Source organism: Sapajus apella, unplaced genomic scaffold (assembly GCF_009761245.1).
Source record: "Sapajus apella isolate SASKATOON/1434 unplaced genomic scaffold, GSC_monkey_1.0 scaffold46, whole genome shotgun sequence".
NCBI classification, from domain to species: domain Eukaryota; kingdom Metazoa; phylum Chordata; class Mammalia; order Primates; family Cebidae; genus Sapajus; species Sapajus apella.
In genome coordinates, this window is record NW_022436986.1 from 6,872,375 (window position 1) to 6,897,043 (window position 24,669).

The following is a 24,669-nucleotide window of genomic DNA, read 5'->3' on the forward strand; positions in this document are numbered from 1 at the left end:
CTTTCTCTCTCTCTCTCTCTTTCTTTCTTTCTTTCTAAAAAGCAGCTTTGAGTTATAATTCACATACCATACAATTTGTCACTTGAAGTATACGATTCAGTGATTTTTAGTATATTTACAGAGTTATGTATTTATCACCACAGTCACTCTTAGAACATTTTAATTACCTCAAAAAGAAACCATGCACTCCTTAGCCATCACTCCTAACCTGACTCTTCCTCTCAGCTCTAGGCATTCTTATTTCTTGCATTTTTCTCTGGAAGTTTGTTGTCAGACTAAGGGAAAGATGTTGTAGTTTCTGTTAAATTGAGGTTGCATCAAAGAGACTTGTTCTTGGGATCATCCCCCCAATGATTTTAGCTTGGACCAGAGTATTTGTAACTCTTTCCCGCCCCTTGCTTTCAAGGTTTTGCTTTTAAGGAATTTTCAATGTACTGGGTTAACAACTCCAGAGGGAGTTGTACCTAGAAAAAGGAAGACTTGCAGAAAAACTCTCGTGGAGTTTAGAGCTTAATTTAAACCTTTAACAATTTCCTATCTATGTTTTTGATTTTGTTTTACAAATATATGAATTAATTATTTCTGTTGTTTAAAAGATTAATATTTGGTAAAGCATATAATTGAGTTTAAATGATCAGAATTGAGATTGACTAATCTATGTCATTGTCCAATGAGGCTATAATTCTTAATGAGTATGTACTGTATACAAAATAATGTTTGAGGTATTATGGGGATACACCAAAGAACACCCACTTCGGTACAACTCACACTTAGGCAAATGGAAACTCAGTTCTGATCCTTTCAAAACTGCCTGAAACCTCACTTCAGACTTCTGCATTTTATAGAATCTTAAAATTTCAGAGTTAGAAGGGACTTTGAAGATCTCCTAGAAAATAGGAGAACTATCATGAGGAGAAATTCAAGGATGATAGTTTCAGCTAAAACAAAAAATGATTACAGCTGTCGAACAATAGAATTTGATTTAGATGGACGTATTCAAGCAGAAGCTTTGTAATCACGTCTGAAGAGTCAGATAATAAATTCTGGATCTTAGAGCTAGAACAGATTTTAGGCGATCATGTAGTCTAGCCCCTGTGGTTAGGTATTCAGTTAAGAAACTGTTGTTCCTATATTAAAGAAGTTAGAGTTCATCTCAAGATTTGCTTATATAATACAATGTTGCGCTGGGTGCAGTGGCTCACGCCTAAATTCCAGCACTTTGGGAAGCTGAGATTGGAGGATTACTTGAGCCCAGGAGTTTGAGACCAGCCTGGACAACCTAGTGAGACCCTGTCTCTACCAAAAGAAGAAAAAAAAAATAGGTGTGGTGGCATGTAATCTCAGCTACTTGGGAGGCTAAAGAGGGAGGGTTGCTTGAGCCCAGGAAGTTGAGGCTGCAGTGAGCCGTCATCACGGCACTGCACTACAGCCTGGATGACAGAGTAAGACCCTGTCTTAAACAAAATAAGATGAAACAATACTGGATATCTTGCCCTGAGGATGTAGGTTGACAATTTTTTTTAGGGAGTATAAGTTAGAAGGGATAAGTGGTTTGCTCCAGTTAATATACAGACCTTAGTGAGCTCATGGTAACTGTAGTATTTCTGAATATTATGATGTTTTGGGGCCTCAGAATTATTTAGGATGATAATCACTGGAATCTGTTTGGGCGTATTAATGAGAGTTTAGGGGAATATTTCTACTTAAGGTGCAGGCACACACCTGTACCTTAGAAGTTCGGAAGCATTACCAAACAGGCATGGCAGATCTGTGTACCTTTTTAATACCTTCTTTATTACAGGACACCCCCTGAATAGTATTCTTTTTCAAACCAAATTCAAGGGAAATCCCTTGAATGAACAGAAATCCTTAGGTTGATCTCAGAATTGATCTCCCTGCCCAGTTTGAGATTATCAGGATATGATTCACTCTAGTTGAGACCCACAGAATGTAAGGCCCTTTTATTGTAGGATGTGATCTGAGTTTGGGACTGGTGGTATTTACTGTTTTTTGTGTTAGGTCATAGGAGACCTGCATACATTTGTATCTAGATATTTTTGGCTGTCCTAAGTGGCCAAGTAGAAAAAGAGGAAAAGTCCTTTTTAAAGAGACCCTTTTGCATTTTAAAATTTGGAGATAAGTGTTTCTTTTAACTCTGAAGTTAGTTTTTATGTAGTTAGAAAGACAGATTTGAAACTGATGTGAGGAAAAGGTGAGAGTTACATTCTACTGTGGTCAGGTGCTTATCTGCTTACCAGTATTTCACAGGCTGATCGCAACAGGAGGGTAATCACAGGAGTAAATGTATTGCTCATGTCTCTTTTCTCTCTCTCTTATTCAGAATTATATGGCAAATTTTTAAAAAAGCAATTCATTGTCAAACCTACTGTGTTGTTCCTGCCTACAGAGTTTAAGGGATTATTTTGCCAGCACCAATACTTGCTTTTCCTCACAAAATATGTTGTACTCAGTACTGGCAACATTTTTGAACTTAAAGCATTGGTAGATTTTAGAAGTGAGTGTTTTCAAGAGCTCAGGTACATTTTCCCCAGAAACAGGGTAATGACTACTGAAAACATAAAGCATACCTGGAAAGAATCCCAACTTTTGGTTGAACATTTGATTTTTCTATTTAAACAGAAGAAGAAGGGTCAGGGGCAGAAGTTCATAGAAAACACTCCAAGTGTGGACCCTGCAAATACAAAGCTGAATGTGATGAAGATGCAGAAAATGTTGGGTGAGTTGGTTGAGGGGAGGGGACATAGTTATTTAGAGATTAATCACCACTATGATTATATTGTGGAAAGGTATCATTTACCTGGTTCTGTATCTTTTGTGTGTTTAAAAAATTTTTTTCTGTTTAATGCTAGTCTATTGACTTTTCTCTTAAGTTGATATAATACTATGGCTATTTAAATCAGTATGTTATATTTTAGAATGATAATCCATTTGTAGTTTTTCTGATTTTATGTATGCGTTTTCTTCCCCCAATAGTTTTATGTATTTTATACCAAATGCTTTTCTCACTCATTTTTGGCCTTCATTAAGGTGGGTTTTGTAGCTGAGAGCATTGTCTGTCCAATTTCCCATTCACTCCATGTAAGAAATGGTGTTCTTTTGTAGAACAGTAAGGCTGCAGACATTTATCAACAGTCATGTTTGATGTTTCCTTTCATCAGTATTCTATTTATTTCCAGTCTCATCCTTCTTTCATTTTCCAGTGGTGCTTGCTTTTTGCATATATGATTCTAAAAGCTTTAATGTTGACTTTAGGACTTGGGAGCATAAATGGATCTTTACTTCCTCAGTTTCCACTTAGTGTCTATTTTAGAAGACTTATTTTTCTCTATAAGATATTTGTGCTTTCTTCCTTACTTATACATATTTTTGGTGTGTATTTTCCAGTTCCATATTTATTCAGCCTTTAACTGCATATTCGAACTTTTCACTGAACAGTAATAATATGATCCAATTAGCATTAATGCCCAAAGTGAGTTTTACAAATTAAGAACACTCAATTTTCAGTATTATGTACAAAATCAGATATTTGGGTGGCACTTGATAAAATTGTGTTAATTTACTTGGTCTGTATTTCACAGTGGGTGAGAATTGGCAAAAGACAAGCAAGTTCAGTAAAAAGTGAACTAAACAAAACCTGAACTTGCTGTTTCTGCATAGTGGTCACATAGATTGGCCTACGTCCATTAATTTCATTCGGAGTGGTTTCATTTGGAAGAACATGTTTTCCAAAGCAGATACTGGCCTATAAAACAAGAGAAGGATGATGAGCAGTATGGACACAGAGGGAACAGACAATAGATATTATGCTGTTTCTTCCTTTATTTTGTATTAATGATATGGCATGATGAAACACCTTAATATATGTGTATGTGTCTGTATTTGTCCTTAGTACTGTTCCGTAATGGTGTTCAGAGTCAAAATAGCTGTCAGTGATTGACTGGCTTGGTCTATTGGTCTGTTTTTATTCCTTTGACAGTCCCTCTTTTCAGCCCTATTTTATGCATCTTTTTGTTATTATTTTTATGCCTAAATTGAAAAAGATGGAGGTCTTTTGCTTAGAATTGAAACATATTTCATCTAGTCTCAGAAGTGGTTCCAAATATGACATCTACATGATAGACTGGGTGCAGTGGCTCATGTCTGTAATCCCAGTCCTTTGGGAGGCTTAGGTGGGAGGATTGCTTGAGGCCAGGGATTCTAGACATCTACATAATAAAATACATATCTTTATGTAAACACCTCCTCATGATGTAATATGTAGCTTATTCCCAATCAGAGCAACTCTGTTGTGTGTACTAAATTAATTTTGTGTGTGTCTATTTATCTGAGAGCTTGCAACCTCTATTGTAGATACTAGCTCTAAGCATAAGGAAGTGAACATAGACCATGGAAGAGCTTACCAATAGTAAGGAGCATGCAGGTTCTTAACAGCAGGCTAAGGAGTACATAGACAGTGACAAGCAGCCAACATTAGGCAAGGTAATTGATGAAATAAAAGGAAAACATTAAGGAAGCAGTTGATACTGAAGGAATGTGTTCTTTTTCCGGGTCCACGAGGTGGCGTAGTTTTAAGGGCAAGAATTTCCCAGCGCCATGCCCCGCTCCCATCACTCTCCTTCTGGGAGATTTAATGGTTTATGTTTGAATTTCACAGGTGGTGGAAGAAACTAAAAGTCAGTCACTCCAGCGGAAGCTCTAGGGAACTCCTTTCATTGGCCCAGGGTCTTGGAGAAGGTGGAGGCTCCTCCCAGGAGAAAAGTGATTAAGCTAAAGTGTTTGATCCTTCAATGGAAAGAAACAAAAGGAAATTTTGGAAATATCTAATTTTTTAATCTGTAAAACACTTATTACTGGTTGCAGTTGTTTTAACAATGTAAATGTATCTCAGTGGTTATTTATTTATTTTTTTTAACTTTTAAGTGGGCCATGGTACCAAGAAAGTTATATGGTAGTTATGTAACTCTCTCAGGCACCTTCCATGTGCTTTTCATGGTTGCTACCAGGTGAATAGTAATGTATCTAAGGGTAATTTTTACCCATCCAGCTGGGCTGTTTAGGTCTGGAAAATGTTTAGGTCTGGAAAATGGAAAGAAGCAGAAATACGACATTCATCCATTAAGTCTTGATTTTTATGTAAAAACCTATTATTTATTAAGATGTTACATGATTTTCTTATTAAAAGATAACTTTTTAGTTATTAAGAACAAAACCTCAGTTGTAATTCAAGTAGTTCTGTTATGACTTAATTATTATGAACTCCATTGGAATCAGAGTGTTAAGGTAGGATCTTAATATACCTTCTAGTCTGATCCTCTCATTTTAAAGATGAAACCATTGAGGAGTAAAGTCAGAGGGTTTGATGGGGTATTGGTATTGGTATTCTTCTAATTACCACTATATTGTGCTTCTCTTACCACCTGTCTCTCTATAATTTTCTTTTAAAGAAAAAATTCCCAGAGGTAATGCTGTTATGTTTTTCCTACTTTGAGGCCTGCTGCCCAATGACTTTTTTTTTTTTTAAACACTGCCCTCTTCATCAGCCTGGTCCTAGTTATGATTTCTTTACTTCTTTATTAAGTTTTGGTCACTCCGAGTAATAGCTGCCTTTAAATTCTGTTAGTTCTTAGCTGGCACCTAGAAACTAAATGCCTTTTCTTATCGAATTTCTTACCAGTGACTTTCAGTCTTTTTTGACTACACCTCATGTGAAATATACATTTACATTGCTATCCAGCAGTCCTGTGTATATACACATGGTACTAATACATATTAAGTCAAACAAAATTCTGTGTAATGGTACTTACCCTTATTAAATGCAATGTACCCTAATATTTTCTATCCTATTTTCTTATAAAATACTGGCAGTGAACCACTAAATTGGCTTCATAATCCACTAGTGATTATGACCTACAGTTTGAAAAGTATTGCTCTATAGTATAACTATAATAGATGTGTATTGCATGCATTTTTTTAGGTATAAGTATTCAATTAAAATGTTATTTTAGGCCAGCTTGTGGTGGCTCACACCTGTAATGTCAGCACTTTAGAAAGCTAAGGCAGGTTGATTGCTTGAGCCTGGGAGATCTAGGCTGCACGATTGTGCCACTGTGCTCCAGCCTGGGTGCAGAGCAAGACCCTGTCTCCAAAAACAAACAAACAAACATACATACGAACAAACAAACAAACAAACCCAGAAAATCAAACATACTTTGTCTTTTCTCAATCTGAAATGCCTTTCCTGTCAGAAGAAATGTTATCTAACCTATCTGATTTGCAAAGAACAACTAAAGCCTTTCTCTTGCTTTTAAAAATTCTTTCTCTTGAATAGTTGTTAAAAAAAAATGCTGATAGTTGTTAAAAAAAATGTGGCATTTTGGTGAGAGGATAAATGGTACCATGTAAGCTAATTTTCTGCTATTAAGAGAAGTGCTATTTTTGTATTTAGCCATTTAAATGGAAATTGATTTAAATACATTACATACTTCTTTGCCTTCTTAAACAGAATATGTAGAACATAGTTAGCATATTCTTATTGTTACATATCATGTAGTATAATACAGTTTCAGAGCATTTTTTACATATATATATTTTTAAGCTCTTCTGGGCAGCTCTGTTTGGTAGTAGGGCAAGGAAGTATTATCCTGATTTTATAGGTGATGGTGAGTTCAGAAAAGGCTGAATGGAGAACCAGAACATAGGTCTTATGACAAGGAATCAATCTATTGTGTTGTACACACACATGTAGAGGTCAATGATGTGTGGTAGTTGTTTCACTGCTGCACTTAAGGCTTCATTTAGCTTTGTGTTTTAGGTTCTTATATCTGTTTCTTAAAAATAACTTTTCTTTTCCCTTATAAGGCCGTTAGCTGCTACTTATGGTGCTGTTAGTGTGCCTTGGCAATGAGTTTGACTGTAGATGTCCTCAACTTTTAATTTGCTTCTCTGCTTCCCTGGAATAGGAAACAAACACTTGCAGAAACTGTATCTAAATAGGGATAAGTTCTAAATGTAAAATAAGAGTGTATAGGTTCTTCTGAGTGAAGTGCATGAACTTTATGTATTGCATGTATTTTATCTTTATTGTCTGCTCAATGGCTATTTTAATTTACTTATAATTTAAATTATTTTTGCTTCTAAGAGGCTTCCTCCCCACAACCTTTCCTTCCTGAAACTCACTGCATTTCTTCAATTGCACTGTGGGCTTTGTATGGGTTTGTGACAGTTATGTTCATCAATGCTTATCTTTCAAATTTATACCTAGAGGTATTGGTGGTTGAGGTTCCAAGAAATATGACTCCCCATATTTCACTCCCCATATTTCAGGAACACTTGAGTGGTGGGTCTTGAAATAAGTGGGTTTCAGTATTTCACTGTGACCACCGTGAAATGGTGCATAGACTTCCTACTTGGTCTTAAAAGTTGAAAACAGCACTTCCTGTACAGCAACTTATATTTCTTAAACCATATATTCTTAGTACCACACCCCCTCTCTTTCTAAACAGTACTTCTAATCTGTCCAAGGCTGAAGTTATTGCTGTAAGATAGCTATCAGCTGTCTCTCTGGACAGTGGGGCCACATAATCATAGGACTCTTTCACTTTGGTGCTTTTTATATACTCGACCTAAATCCCTGCCCAGGAATGGTGTGAGGAATCTGTAGGATCATCAGGCCTAATGCCAATGCAGTTGAGTTATAAAAATCCTCCAATTATTCCTTTTGAACTTTGTCTGCAATGCACTTTATGGAAATAGCCCCTGCTCTTCTGTCTCTTTGATGTCAGCCTCCTTTTTGGAGATGCTATTTCCATTTTTTTCCCCGAGTGATACATATATTTCAGAGTTGCTCAGAGAATCACATAGGTGCAGAGTGTGACAGACAACATGGATAAGCAGTGTAATCCCCCTGCTGGACGTCTTAGTCATTTGTGGTCCCGTTTTCTGTTTTGATGCAGATTCCTGGTCAGTACTACAATCTGAGGAGTCTCTCCCTCAGAAGGTACAAGGACATCTTTTCTCTTGTGTAAACAGAGTAATGCAATACATTTGTGTCCTGCAATATATTCTCCTTTCTGGAAGCTTCATGTACTTTAAAAAAAAAGAACTGAAGAAGTGCCTTTTCTATTCTTCTGCTCTTATTTCCTCCTAATCAGAGATGGCAGTAATTTTTGTCATTAGCACTCCCTTATTCTGGAGATATATATATATATCTCCAGTGTGTGTATATACACACACACACACACACACACACACACACACATACACACACACTTTTTTTTTTTTTTTGAGACAGAGTCTCGCTCTGTCGCCCAGGTTGGGGTGCAGTGGCATGTTCACAGCTCACTGCAACCTCCACCTCCTTGGTTCAAGCAGTTCCCCTGCCTCAGCTCCCCAGTAGCTGGGATTACAGGAGGGCACCACCACGCCCAGCTAATTTTTTTGCATTTTTAGTAGAAACGGGTTTTCACCATGTTGATTAGGCTGGTCTCGAACTCTTGACCTTGTGATTTGCCCACCTCCGCCTCCCAAAGTGCTGGCATTACAGGCGTGAGCCACCGTTCCTGGCCTGGATATTATAGTTTAAAACTATTTTTACGTTTAATAAGTTTCTTCTATAGCCCCTTATATTATAATGAAAAAATAATTTTATGTTCTTTTAAAAACATAAACATTATTTTGTCCAAAGTATAATCTGGATATTAGTAATGACAGGCTCCTTTTCCCAGAAATATCTTCCTAAAGTCCTTTGACAGTTGCCAGTAAGATTTTTGCCTTTAAAATCCAAAACTGATTCTCCCTACATTCTCTTGTAGTTTTCTGAATGCACTGTTATTACTGAACACTTTCCTACCCATTTTTCCTATTATTCCCTCTGCCTGAAGTCTCATTCCTGTTTATCAGCTTGTTTTAACTCCTTCTCCTCCTTCTAGACTTAGGTGCTTCATGACTTAGGTCAGATTTCGCTACCTCTTCTTGGAAGCCTATCTTGCTTTCTCCCACAGTTCCTATAAATTATATAACCATATTCTGTGTTTCTTCCTGGTCTTGAAAAACTACCTCTGCGTAGCCCTAAGTAGACTGTGAGCTTCCTGAGGACAGGGACTTTGTCTTTTAGATTCCTGTCTTGGGTAAACTGGCCATAAGGTTGGGTATCTTAGGATGGGTCCTTTTATAGACCTTTGTTGAATTGGTGACAATCAACACTAGGCCTTTATTATTCACTTAGAGCTGATTGTAGGGTGGTTGTAAGGATTTAATATGTGTGAAAAAGACTATATTGAATTTGTTGCAGGTTTTATTAAGTGTGTGTTAAATCTCAGTAACCTGACATGAATTAGTTTAAGCCAATGTTTTCCTAACTGCTAAATAAACTTACTATATCGAGAAGAAATGGCACCTTCTATGTAGGGTTAAGAAAAAAGGAAGCAAAAGGATGGATTTTTTCAGAAGTAATAATACAATTCAGATATGCACAGCATTTGATAGATTTCAAAGAGCTTTTTACAAAATCTTATTTGATCATGTCAGCAGTGTTTTGAGGTATTATCCCTGTTTTAAAGACTTGGAGTTGTGATTTGCCAAGATTATAGTGCTAAATCATAGAAGCCATTGAATTTATGCATTTATTTATATATGTATATATGCATTTATGCCTTTGAAATTTAGTGTTGCCAATTCAAAAGCTTAAAAAGGCTCTAGAGTGAACGGTCTCATTTCTACCCCTGTTCCCAGTCACTCAGTTGTCTTCGCTAGAGGCAGTTACTGTGATCTGTTTCTTGTTTAATCTCCCAGGGCTATTTTATGTATGTGCAAGCAAATATGTTCAAATATTCTTTTCTTTTTTAAAGCTAATGGCATCACACTATACACATAGTTCTGTACCTTATTTAAAATCTTTATTGTAAAATGTATACTGCATACAGAAGTGTTTAAACATACATGTGCAATTTAAGGAATACTAATTAAAAACCACATATGTACCTAATACCTAGGGCACAAAATAGAATACTGCTATTATTTCCAGTACTTTATGTTAACCTAGCCATGGAAGGAAAGGACAATAGTGCCCCCTTAGAGAGGAAGGCTTACAGAAGACACATTGAACAGCCTCTGGGGCAGAGTCTGGTTTTCAGCTGCCCAGAGAATTTACGAGGTTCCCATATGGGGAAGTCTGGACAAAGCCATGAGTATTGGAGTCACAGAGTCATGGAGAATGTAGGCTCATGACAGTTGAGGCATCTGATAGGATTCTAATGTATGGATCACTGGTAGAAATGTGATCAGAATGGACTGCTCTGCTCTGTGTTGTTTACTTCTAATCTCCCCGTAGCACACCTTCAGCTGTCAGGAGTATGTCAATGAGTGTGCTGAGTTGGTTCTTGCAGCAGAACGTGAAGGGGAGAGCAGGGACTTCATTATTTTATGTTAAAGACAAGCCAACTACAGATAAGAATCTGGGCCAGGCTTATCTGGGCAGTCTGCCTTCTGACTGGAAGTTGGGTACGATAGCACTAGGCACCTTGGTAATGCTGGCCATCCACACAGCTGTCTACAGAGTTAAACTATTACATTGTGGACTGATTGCCCTCTGCGTCTTGTATATAGCCGTTATCCCAGGATCTCCCTTCGGTGTGGTATCTTTTCCAACAACAATCGATTTTCCAATTCTCTGACACTGCCTAGATGTCCAACAATTCAATTAAATTCTGACAGTAACTACTTGGAGTTAGCGCAGACCTATGGTTAAGGACTCAGTCCCATAAGACTGCTCCCATTTTATAACCAGCTGCAAATGAGGTCCCCAGGTTAGCCCCACTTCTGCTCAGATGACCATAAATCTTAAAGTTCCCATGCCCTACCTAATTTGCTAAAACGGCTCAACAGAACTCAGGAAAGCACTATACTTATTATTTATTTGTAAAGTATACAAATGATCAGCAAGATGAAGAAGTACATAAAGCAAGGTCCAGAAGGGTCCTAAGTGCAGAAGCATCTGTCCCCATGGAGTCAAGTGCACCACCGAGATGTGCTCTCCAAACCGGAAGCTCCTGAACCCCCCTTATTCTGAGTTTTTAAACTGAAGCTTTATTATGTAAGAGTAACTGGTTAACTCATTGGCCATTGGTGATTGAACTTAATATCCAACCCCTGTCCCCTTCCCAGATGTAGGAGAATTGGGGTGGGGATAGGAGGGAGAAGTTCTAACCTTCTAATCACTGTGTTTGGTTTTTCTGGTAACCCCCTACCCTCTCACCCTATGTGTTATCTCACTAGAATATAAGAACTCTCCTATCACTCAAGAAATGTCAAGGGAACTCTATAGCAAGAACTAGAAACAAAGACCAAGGATATTTTTTGTTATACCACTAGTATCCTCTAAGAAATTCCTTTGTCTCTCCCTCCTATGTAGGATACTGTGTCTCTTCTGTTTTTGCTTCTAACTTCTTGGTTTTACTCTCCCATTTTATTACTTCTTTAAGCAGCTTCTTATGAAAAGGTATAAGATTTTAAAAACGTTTGAGACCTTGTTTGAAGTGTTTAAGTATTTTTATTCTACAGCTAATATTTTATTTAGAACTTTGCAAGTGCATAATTCTAGGTGTGAGACAAATTTCCTTGAGAATTAAGAAAGCATTGCTTTGTTGTCTTCTAGCTTCCAGTGTTGCTGTTAAAGTCTAAAGCCATTCTGATTCTTGATCCTTTGTATATAATTTTTTTTCTCTCTTGAAGCATGTGGAGTCTTCTTTTGGTCTCTGGGGTAATGATATTTAACAATGTTATGCCTTTTCCTAGATACTTACTATCTTCCGTTTTGAAAAATTTTCTTTAATTAGTTCTTTGATGATTTTCTTTCCTCTTTTTTCTATTTTGGTATTCCTGTTATTTGGGTGTTGACATCCTGGACTAGTCCTCCTTTTATCTTTTTTTCCGCTGGTTTCTGTTTTAAAGTTTTTTTGCTGTACTTTTTGAGAGATTTCGTCAACTTTACGAGTTTTTCATTTCTGTTACAATTTTCAATTTCCAGGAACTCATTTTTGTTTACAGAGTACTCACTTTTAGAGCATTTTACTTTTATTTTATGATTGCAGTCTCTTTTTGTACCTATGCATTATTAGTTGGTATTCTGTCTATTGAAAGAGTGAGATTTTCTTTTCTATCAGTCAGGACTCATGGATTTCTCTTTTATTCATTTGTAGTCAATGAATTATAATTGTTCTTTGTTTAGTTTTTAGTGTTATGTGGCCTTTTAAAATGAGTTAGGGAGTGTTTTTTTTCTAGTCTCTGGTTGACTTTTTGTAAGAGTGAAATTATCTGCTTTTGGCTGGGTGTGGTGCACATGCCTGTAATATTAGCGCTTTGGGAGACTGAGGTGAGCAGATCACCTGAGGTTAGGAGTTCGAGACCAACCTGAACAATACAGTGAAACCCTGTCTCTACTTAAAAAAAAAAAAAATTAGCTGGGTCCATGGTGGCACATGCCTGTAATTTCAGCTGCTTTGGATGCTTAGGACACAAGAATCACTCAAACTTGGGAGGCAGAGGCTGCAGTGAGCTAATCATACCACTGCACTGCATCCTGGGAGACAGAGAGTGAGTCTGGTTTTTTTTTTTTTTTTTTTCAAATTACCTACTTTTGAAAAATTAGAATGGATGTGTTTATAAATTGTCTTTTTAAAAAATACCTGGATCTGATACTATCTTTAAGGGACTTTTTAAGAACAACTGATTTAGTTTCTTTAATGATTAGTGTACCCTTCAGCTTCTATTTCTTTTTTTGTTAGAACTTAATCGTATTTTTAGAAAGTTATTCATTTCTCCTAGGTTTTCAAACTTGCTGGCATAATGTTGTTTACAATAACCTTTTATTATCTTTTAAATCATTATCCCTGTTAAATTTTTAGTCTTTTTCATTCCTGATACTGCTTTTTCTCTCAGGAAAAAGCCTGCAGAAAAGCTTGCATTTATCAATTTGAAAGTCTTTTCAAAGAACCAACTTTTGGTTTTATTAACCTCTGTTGTAACTTTTCAACTTCTGTTGATATGTATTTTTCTCCCTTTTGTTTTTATTTAGATTTTTTTTTCTGTTGTTCATTTTCTAACTTTTTAAATGGATGTTTAGCTTTATTTTTTATTCTTTTAAGATTTGAGAAAAAACTTTGAGGGAAGGAATGGAACCAGGAGGCTGTCTGAGGAAGAGTGTTTCAGGAAGAGAGAAGGCCTTCAGGCAGGAGTGTCTCTGGTGTGTTAGAAAGAAAAGTGGAAGTGTTAGAAGTGGATGTGGTAGAGTTTAATGAAAAATTTTATGATAAACATGGAAAATGCCTTTTCATATGGCAGTTTCCATGCCTAGACATTTATTTGGTATAACAGCCGTAATGAACAGAGAAAACACTGGTCTTGGCCATTCACTAGTTTTTTGATCTGGGACTTTTAGATTTCCTTCATATTCAGTTTCCGTACTGATAATTTATAGTTGTCGGGTTAGATGAGGCAAATGTGACTATACCCACACAGTAGGTGCAGAATAAATGTAATTAAATGCTTTGAATTTAGCATATTTACTGAAGAGTGATTTCTGTTCATTTGAGAGCATGCTTCTGTGCTTTGGGCATCATGACCTCTGCTACGCTTGCCAGTCTGCAGACAGCTGTAATCACTATAATCAGTAGTATCCATGGCCTCTGTAATCTAATATTTTCCTCCTTTGCTCATTGTTTCACTGAGCTGGACTTTACTTGAGATGATAATTTAATCTTCTTTCTTTGTATGCCATTGAAAACAGCAGCGATTGTTTTCACAGTTCTTAGTCTTAGAAGCGGTGGTACCATCCCACTGAGGAGCACTGTCTTTTTCATACATTTGATCAAGGCATTTCCTGGTCAAGCTGCAATGCCCACTATAAACAATGGCACTTGTTAAACAAGTGATTACTTGTTTCTTACTGGACTGGTATGGTATTTTGCTATGTTGCTGACATTGTCTTCCATTAACCACCATTTCTATTTTATTGCCATCCCAGTTTTGCCCACTTTCATTGTTCAGACTAGGGTGGCAAAATTTTTTGTAAAGGGCTAGATGGTAATTATATCAGGTTTACCAGGCCACATGTGGTCTTCACCATAACTAACTCTTTAAAAATGTGAAAACCATTTTTAGCTTCTGGGTATGCAAAAACAGGCATAGGTCTGGATTGACCCACTGCTGTAATTGCCAGGATTGATCCCTGCTTTAAACCATCCATCGCTATATATTTTTAATATACGATAAAGTGACAGCAAATAGTGGAGCTGTACTTTCCCCCACTTGTTTCTTAATTCCTTTTATTTTTCATTACTTCTCCATTTTCTTCACCTTTGTGTTTTGGAACCGTGTTCTACAGGAATCAAGAAATCGGTTTTGCTTAGTGAAGGCTTTGTCTTTATCCCTTTCCTTAATTACTTAATTCATATCATTTATAAATATTTCTTATTCCTTGGGGCATATTGAAAGGAAAGAAGCACTTCCCTTTTTTGGATCATCCCTTTTATTACCTTTCATTTTCCTTTACTAATAGGAATTTACCAGAAAATCTAATGAGGATGGGCGTGGTGGCTCACATCTGTAACCCCAGCACTTTGGGAGGCCAAGGAGCGGGATCACTTGAGGCCAGGAGTTCGAGACCAGCTTGGACCCAGCATGGCGAAACCCTGCCTCTGCCAAATATACAAAAATTAGCCGGGTGTGATGGCCTGTGCCTGTAATCCTAGCTACTTGGGAGGCTGAGGCGGGTTGGGACCTGGGAGGTGGAGGTTGCAGTGAGCTGAGATCATGCCACTGTACTCCAGCCTGAATGGCACAGTGAGACTGTGTCTTGAAAACAAAACAAAACAACAACTAAAAAGATTGTTAACTTTACCAGATTACTCTTTGAAATTAATTTTGTCTTCTCCTTTGCCTGATTTGACCCTCTTTATTCTGCTAGTCTCATGTTATTTCATTGCAGCTTACCTGTAGCTATGAGAATAGTCATTCTCAAATATTGTTATGATTGTATTACTCCTTTAAAGACAAATATATATTTAGATTTGACATTTAATATAGTAATTTGGAATTTGGAGGGTATTTTAAAAACCTTGTTTTATTTTGATATATTAAAAGACAATGCCTTCTGTGGGAATGAGCACGGGCTCTCTAAAATGTAGCAGTGTGTATATAGATCAGGCTATGTTTATTAGTACTAGAAACGTGTCATTTATTTCAAAAGTAAAACTAATGGTATGTGTATATCAAGACCCTATTGGGTAGAAAGATCCAAGATGGCTGATCACTAGCAGCTCAGGATTGTAGCTCCCACTGAAAGCGCAGAGAACGAGAGGACACCACACTTTCAGATCAATTTTTGTTGCTTACGCACCAGGAGATTCCCAGTGGAGGAGCCCCACAGGTCGCCAGTGCGACTCTTGTGGCCGGTGAGGCGGTTTTGCCGCTGCCTTGGTGTGGCGGTTCTTGGTGCAGAGTAAAAGCACCATCAATCTTAACGCCACTGTTTTGGCTGGGGCAGTGGGTTGCTCAGATTTTAGCGCCGGGAATCAACAAGTTGGACGTCCATTCAGAAACCCACTATAAAGACGGTAATTATAAAGACCACAGATGGATAAATCTGTAACGAAGGGAAGAAACCAGCCTAAAGAGGCTGAGAATACCCAAACTCAGAACGCCTCTCCCTCTACAGGGGATCACAGTTCCTCATCAGCAACGGAACAAGGCCTGATGGAGAAAGACTGTGTTCCATTAACAGAAGCAGGCTTCAAATGGTGGATGATAAGAAACTTCTGGCAATTAAAAGAGCTTGTTCTAACCCAATGCAAAGAAACTAAGAACTTTGAAAAAAAGGTTTGATGAAATAGCAACAATAATACACAATTTAGAGAGGAATATAAGTGAATTAATGGAGCTGAAAAACACAACACGAGAACTTTGCGAAGTATGTACAAGTTTTAACAGCTGAATTGATCAAGCAGAAGAAAAGACATCAGAGGTCGAAGACCAACTTAATGAAATAAAACGAAGAGACAAGATTAGAGAAAAAAGGATAAAAAGGAACGAGCAAAGTCTCCAAGAAATATGGGACTATGTGAAAAGACCTAATCTACGTTTGATAGGTGTACCTGAATGTGACAAAGAGAATCAATCCAAACTGGAAAATACGCTTCAGGATATTATTCAGGAAAACTTTCCCAACCTAGCAAGGCAGGACAATATTCAACTCCAGGTAATACAGAGAACACCACAAAGATATTCCTCAAGAAGACCAACCTCAAGGCACATAATCGCCAGATTCACCAGGGTTGGAATGAAGCAGAAAATACTGAGGGCAGCCAGAGAGAAAGGTCAGGTTACCCATAAAGGGAAACCTATCAGACTCACAGCAGATCTCTCAGCAGAAACCCTACAAACTAGAAGAGAGTGGGGGCCAATATTCAACATCCTTAAAGAAAAGAACTTTCAACCCAGAATTTTATATCCAGCCAAGCTAAGCTTCATAAGCGAAGGAAAAATAAAATCTTTTGTGAACAAGGAAGCACTCAGAGATTTCATCACCACCAGGCCTGCTTTACAAGAGCTTCTGAAAGAACCACTACAAATAGAAAGGAACAACCAGTTTCAGCCTTTCTAAAAAATACCAAAAAATAAAGAACATCAACATAATTAAGAACTTACATTAACTAATGGGCAAAACAGCCAGCTAACATTAAATGGTAATATCAAACTCACATATATTATTATTAATTCTAAATTTAAATCAACTAAATCCCCCAATCCAAAGACACAGACAGGCAAAAAAAGCCAAGACCCATTGGTATGCTACATCTGGACCCATCTCACATGCAAGGATATACAAAGTCTCAAAACAAAGGGATGGAGAAAAATTTACCAACCAAATGGAGAGCAAAAATAAATAAATAAATAGAAAGCAGGAGTTGCAATTTTTGCTGTAAAATAGACTTTAAAGCAACAAAGATCAAAAGAAGCAACGAAGGATATTACATAATGATAAAAGGATCGATGTAACAAGAAGAGCTAAAGATCCTAAATATATACACACCCAATACAGGAATACCCAGATATATAAGACTTATAAAGAGACTTGGACTCCCACACAATAATAGTGGGAGACTTCAACATCAATATTAGACACATCAATGAGACAGGAAGTTAACTTCGATATCCAGGACTTGAACTCAGATCCGGAACAAGTAGACTTAATTAACATTTATAGAACTCTCCACTTTAAATACACAAAATATACACTCTTATCAGTACCACATCACACCTATTTACAGGTTTAAATGAAATATTGGTTGGCTGCTTGTTTGTTATTTTCTTCCCTCATTTTTTTTTCATATCTCTATTATTAAACACAATTACAGGCATACGCATATTTAGACCGCATTCTAGCCCGGGCAATAAAGCAACACCCCTGTTCTCTCTCCCTCTTCCTTTTCCTCTTTCTTTCTCTTCTTCATTAAAAAAAAAAAAAAAGACGCTATTGAGGGAATCAGAAATACTGTTCTTTAGTAGAAAAAATAGACTGAATTTTTAAAAGCCCATTTCAAGGGATAATATCCTGGCAGTTTTTATGCAAACCTTGCATCATATTGTAGGGCTCAGAAAATTGTTAAATGAAAGTGGTTGTTTTGTGATTTTTTTCCCCTTTATGCTGAGCCTTGAGGAAGAGAAACTGGGAACGAAAAAAATGAGGAGAAATGTGGCCTTTCCTTGGAAAATTGAGCACGGAGGTTTCAAAATTAATTTAATACCTCAAGTTTTAAGTAATGGGAAAAGTCTTTGTACATTTGTTTAACATAAAAAGCATTGTCACTAACTTTGGTAGTGGGGAAGCCACGATGTCTGACCCTCAGTGACTTTTTAGCATTACATTTCTTTTAAGTCTTCTGTTTTATTAACTTTATTTCTGAGTGCAAGCTGAGATTGTTAGTAAGAGCATGCTAAAGCTAACCTCATTTTCTTTTTTGATAGTGTGATAAGATTATGGTACCAGAGCTGAGCCTTAATTGTAGTGTATATGAACCTAAGCAAGATAATCATCAATCTGGCTTGGTATACATGACATAGGAAGTCAGGTCAGATGATAGCTGCAATTCTAGCTGCTTAGCAACTTTCCTTAAAAGATGTTCAATAATGGACTAATTTTTTTGTAAACATGGAAGGTAGGTTTTTTAGGATATTACACATGGCTCTCTTTATCCTGTTCTAATCAATGCTTTTATTGATGACTTGTCAACATTATGACTATGTCAATCTAGAAGAGATGTTAGATGATAGATTAGAGTCCAAAAGATTTCAGCATGCTGAGATAGATAATCTAAAATATTAGAGATAAATGTGACGTCCTAACCCTGGGTTCCAGACAATGGTGGTCACATGTTTTGCAGGCCATATCTACAAAGTTGAGTATATTAAGAACTTGAGTATGTGTCTAAAGTTTGATGTGGTTACCAGAAAAGTTAATGCAATCATGCCTGTGTTATGTAAGCATAGTGTCCAGAACAGTTAAGGTAATAGCTTCTCTGTATTGTAGTCCTTGTTTTGTTCTTGGCCTCATATTATGACATACTGAATTTGGAGGGTGATCAGGATGATGGGGAGGTTTGGATACTATAACAAATAAGGAATCATTCAATAAACTTGAGGTGAAAACTTATGTGCAATATGATGATTATCTTTGAACATTTAAATGATATTTTGCATTTGTTACATGTAGATTGAAAGACCAGAATTAGAGTCAGTGGGTGGAAATTAATTAGGATGCATATTTGGGGCTCAGCCCAGGTAATAGCTACTCACCCATGAGATGTACTGCCTTGGTGAGATAGTAAGCTGTCTATGGCTGCAAGTGCTCTGGAAGGGGCAATGTAACAATAAGGTCACAAATAGTGCTGAAAGGAGCCCTGCACTGAGTGGAATATTAGAAAAGATGGGTTTCTAAAGTCCTTTTCAGTATGGCATTCTTTCAGTATTTGTTTAGATACAGAGATATTATGACTAAATATTTGTGCATGTTTTCACCCATGCATAGTAGATTGTTATTCTCTGCATTTGTCTATGCCCTTTTCTTATCTAAAACTTTTACCTGAACTCAGCTTCTCTGATTAGCTAACTTTCCAATACATTCTTTGGTTCTTTCACCTCTTGTTTTCCAGAAATTAAATTTTTGGTACAATATATATTTTTTGACTTTAGTGAATATTCTTATGAATTTAAAATTGTTTTCTGCTGCCTTAATTTTTAAATTTTAAAATATATATTCATAAGTGTATGAAAGCTAAAACTTACACATTTGGTTTAATGTGCAAAAATGAAATGAGTGAATCTACCTCCCAAGGCAAGAAACAGAATTTTAGCAGAACAGTCATTTGTCAGTATTTGTGGAAAACTGGTCTGATACCCCCCACAGATACCAAAATCCAAGGATGCTCAAAGTCCTGCAGTCAGCCCTGAGGATATAGAAGGCTGACTGTACTTTAGGGCCCCCACGTCCATCTCTAATGGCATCTTTCTCTCGGCCACATGGTATACTGCACTTTGCAGAAATTATTCCCTTGCTTTCTTTATAGTTTTATCACATGTGATAGATCCCTTAATAATCTATAATCTGGCTTTCGATTGCTTTTGTATTTTGTATGAATGGAATCATGCTGTATCTATTCTTCTTGATCTTCTTTTGCATAGCATTATGTTTTTGAGATTCTTTTATGTTGATGTACATAGCTGTAGTTAATTCAGTTTCACTACTTGTTGAATTTGATTGTTTGTCTGTACCACATTCTTTTACAGTCCATTTTACTGTTGGACATTTTGATTTTTCTAGTCTTTTGTTCTCATGAATGTGAACATTCTTACACATTTTCTGGTATACGTGTGTAGGAGATTTTCTCTCTCTCTTTTTTTTTTTTTTTTTTTTGGAGACAGAGTCTTGCTTGCTCTGTCACCCAGGCTGGAGTGCAGTGGCTCAATCTCCACTCACTGCAACCTCGACCTCCCAGGTTCAAGTGATTCTCATGCCTCACAGCCTCTTGAGTAGCTGGATTACAGGGACCTGCCACCATGCCTGGCTAATTTTTATATTTTTAGTAGAGATGGGGTTTCATTTTGTTGGCCAGGCTGGTTTTGAACTCCTGTCCTCAAGTGATCTGCCCACCTCGGCCTCCCAAAGTGCTGGGATTACAGCATGAGCCATCGTGCCCAGCCGATGTGTAGGAGATTTTCAAGGCCTTGCCTACTAGTGAAATTGTTAAGCATGTGCAAGTCTAGTTTTTCATCAGAATGCCTGTTTTCCAAAGTTGCTGTCCTGGTAAGCTTTCCCACCAGCAGAATATGAGAGTTCCCTTAGCTCCTCATCCTTGCCAGTACTTGGGTTTTGTCCTTGTTTTTGATTTTTGCCAATTTTGTGAGTGTGGATGGTATCTCACTGTGAGTTTAATTTTAATTTTTCTGATTCTTAATGAGGTTGAATATCTTTTCACATATGTTCTTGTATGTTTCCTCTGTTATTTCTTTTTCTTTATTTGCTCCCCTTTCCCATTGATTACATATGTATTTTAAAAAATTGATTCGTATTTATCTGTTCTGGGATACTACTTCTTTGTTGATTATATGGGCTATAATTATCTTTTTGTTTGTAGCTTGTCTTCTTATTCTCTTTATGGGGCATTCCTTATTTCAGATTTCTCAGTCTTACATTTGTTCTCCTAAATCTTTAATAGTTTTTGACTTTCACATTTAGGTTTTTAATTCATCATGAATAAAGGAAATCTTCAAACACAAGAGGAGAAAAATGGTGGACCCCTCCCCATTTATTCATCTTTAGAAGTCTAATTCTGTTACATCGTTTTTTCCCTCCTTACCTTTTTTGGGAAATATTTAAAGCAAATCCCAGCATCGAGTCATCTTACCTGTAAAGATTTCAGTTTTGCTGATATTTATCTGCTTGGTATATGAGTTTCTGAGAGAGGTATGTTAAAATGTATCATGGTGGATTTGGCAATTTCTTCTTCTTTTTCAGACATAATCTCACACTGTCACCCAGGCTGGAGTGCAGCGGCCCAATCTTGGCTCACTGCAACCTCCGCCTCCTGGGTTCAAATGATTCTTTTGCCTCAGCCTACCAAGTAGCTGGGATTATAGGTGCCTGAAACCACACCCAGCTAATTTTTTGTATTTTTAATAGAGACAGAGTTTCACTATGTTGGCTAGGCTGATCTCAAATTCCTGACCTCATGACCCGCCCACCTCAGCTTCCCAAAGTGCTAGGATTACAGGCGTGAACCACCATGCCTAGTCAGATTTGGCAATTTCTTATTGTGGTTTTATCAGTTTTCACTTTATAGATTTTAAGACTATCTTAAAATGTTTAGAATTATTATCCTGCTGAGTGAAATATTTTTATTATTATAAAGGGACTTTCTTTATTTCCTATAATCCTTTTTGCCCTAAAGTCTTTTATATCTGATATTAAGTATAACAATACCAGGTTTCTTCTATACCAAGGGTGATATGTCTCTTTCACTCTCCTATTATTTTCAACATTTGGTATCATCATTTTAACATGTATCTTACAAGCAACATATAGCTGGCTTTTGCATTTTTATCTAGCCTAACTACCTTTGTAATTTAACTGGAAAATTTAGTCTACTTAAACATAAATACTGAGCTATTTTATTTTTTTTCTGATTTTGTACTTTTGTCTTGCTTTTCCTTTTTCTTTCTCCTTTCTTGCCTTCTTTTGGAGCTTATCACAATCTAAATCTTCTTCATTTCACTGTTCTCCTTAAATGCTTGAATTTCAATTCCTCTTAACTTGTGTGCTATCATTATCATCATGTATTTTAATTTCCAGCTTAAAAAAATTTAACCACACAGAGCACTGTTGTTCTTATATGACTGGTGTTTTGTTAACATTACCCATGTATTTAGACCTTTGTTCTTCATTTGTGTTTACGTCTCAGACTTTCCTTAAAGGATCATTTTTCTACTGCCTTTAGAATTTCTTTTACTGACAGTCAGCAGGTGTCAAATTTTATAAGTGTTTACTCCTTCCAAGTTACTTTTATTTTACCCTTATTCTCAAAAGATTTGTCTTAAATAGAATTCTGTTCTGCCTTAGCACATAGCAGGTACTATTTTACTTTTAGTTATAAACAATTTGACTTCAGTCTTGCTTTTGAAACGTCAGTTTTCCTTCTTATTCTTACTCTCTGAAGGTAATCTTTCTATTCTTCCTGGCTGCTTTTAAAATATTCTTTCTCTTGTTATAAAATTCCACAATGATATTTCAGTATGTGGATCCATTTTTAGTAATCCTGTTTGGGATTCATTGGGCTTCTTGGATATTTAGATAAGTATCTTTTTTAGTTTTAGAAAGTTTGAAGAGAAGTTGCTGAGAATATTTTCCTGCCTCATTTTCTTAACTCCTGGAATGCTAATGAGATTTTTGTTAGATCTTCTGACTCCTCCATGTCTCTTTATAAAATATGCACCACGTCTTTGACTGTCTTCTGATTCTTCCACGTCTCTTTTTAAAATATGTACCATGTCTTTGACTCTCTGCTGTGGTCTGGTTACTTTCCTTTGACCTGTCTTCCAATTCTCTAACTCTCCTTTGGTTTCTCAAATCTGCTGTTAAACCTGCCTGTTGCGTTTCTTATATCTAGTAATACATTGTTTATTTCTGGAAGTTCTGTTCGGTTCTTTTAAAAATTGAATTGTTCTCCTCATTATGTTGTTTTATCTTTCTGTTGTGGGTATGTGACTGAATGTGTCTCTGTGGGCTGAGCTGCTTATTTTTCTCAGAACTGTGTCTGTGGAAAATCATTGAGTTCTAGGATAAAACTTGAGTTTCTTCAGAGAAGATTGCATTTGCTTCTGTCATTTGCCTACAGCAGAGGTGTCCAATCTTTTGGCTTCCCTGGGCCACATCGGAAGAAGAATAATTGTCTTGGGCCACACATGAAATAAACTAATGATAGCAGATGAGCTAAAAGAAAAAAAAAACTCACGAGAAAACCTCATAATGTTTTAAGAAAGTTTATAGATTTGTGCTGGGTTGCAATCAAAGCCACCCTGGGCTATGGGTTGGACAAGCTTGGCCTAGAGCCTCTTCCAGTCCTTGACCCCTTAGAATTAATTCTGGGTTTGAGATTTTTCAAAACAACCTAGTAGTATTTTAAATTGTAATTATCTATGTGAGGGCTGGCTTGTGACTTTGAGTTCTCAGGGGAGATGATTTTTGTTTTTCAAAGCTATGGCTCAGTACAACTTTTTTTTTTTTTTTTTTTTTTTTTTTTTTTTTTTTGGTGGATTCTGGCTCTGTTCCCCAGGGTGTGAGATCTTGGCTTACCGCAACCTCTGCCTCCCAGGTTCAAGCAGTTCTCCTGCCGTAGCCTCCTGAGTAGCTGGGATTATAGGCGCCTGCCACTGTGCCTAGCTAATTTTTGTATTTTTAGTAAAGAAGGGGTTTCACCGTCTTGGCCAGACTAGTTTTGAACTTGTCACCTTGTGATCCACCTGCCTTGGACTCCCAAAATGCTGGGATTACAGGTGTGAACCTGGCCTCAGTGCAACCTTTCTTTTTAATTATTTAAATAGTCCCTTTGGAATATGACAGCTCATTTCCAGTTTACCTTCATACTGAGGGATATATGTATTTTAATTTTTTTGTTATTTTATACTTTTGACTTTTCCTTTTTCTTTCTCCTTTCTTGTCTTCTTTTGGAGCTTATCACAATCTAATTTTCCTTAATGTCAGCATTTGCCTTAAACATTTGAATTCCAATTCCTCCAGACTTATGTGCTGTCATTATCATCATGTATTTTAATTTCCAGATCTTTAAAATGTACATTTTAAAGATCCAACTTTTCTAGGGTCTCCAGACTCCCTACCTTAGGTGGGTCAGTGTTCTTTGTCTCCTGTTCCCAGAGCCTTGTATTAGTCTGTTTTCATACTGCTGATAAAGATATACTTGAGACTGGACAAAAGAAGGAGGTTTAATTGGAGTCACAGTTCCACGTGGCTGGGGAGGCCTCACAATCATGGCGGAAGGCAAGGAGGAGCAAGTCGTGTCTTACGTGGATGGCAGCAGGCAAAATGAGAGCTTATGCAGAGAAAATCCCATTTTTAAAATTATCAGATCTCATGAGACTCATTCACTATCATGAGAACAGCACAGGAAAGACCTGCCCCCATAATTCAGTCACCCCCCACCAAGTTCCTCCCATGACACATGGAAATTGTGGGAGCTACAATTCAAGATGAAATTTGGGTAAGGACACAGCCAAACCACATGAGGCCTGAAAAGCCAAAAAACTGGTAATTACATTTACCCAGTTTGGCAAATGCCTTCAAAGTGAAAATCAGCTTTAGAGAGCTGAGTTGACCTTTCTCTGTTCCTGTGTTCCTATAACTTCTGTCCTGAATATTCCTGGCCTTCTTACCAACTTATGAATGTATTTAAGAGAACGTTTTAAAATGTTTGTCCAGTATTTTTTTGTTGTTTTTATCAGGAAGGTTAGTAAAGGCTTCTAGTCCTCTGTGTTGCCATACATAGGAAAGTCTCTATATTTTTATTTTTGTTTCTCTATTCCTAACTA

The 24,669-nt window shown here is 36.9% G+C and overlaps 1 protein-coding gene across 2 annotated transcripts in view; it reads left to right on the plus strand.

The window, feature by feature from the left end:
- The window catches only part of TMEFF1 (transmembrane protein with EGF like and two follistatin like domains 1), a 104,140-nt gene that overhangs the window by 48,335 nt on the left and 31,136 nt on the right, over positions 1-24,669 (plus strand). For both annotated transcript variants that reach the window (XM_032240200.1, XM_032240201.1), the window contains exon 5: positions 2,641-2,737. In XM_032240200.1, coding sequence (XP_032096091.1) covers positions 2,641-2,737 — 97 coding nt within the window. The remainder of the gene's footprint in view (positions 1-2,640; positions 2,738-24,669) is intronic.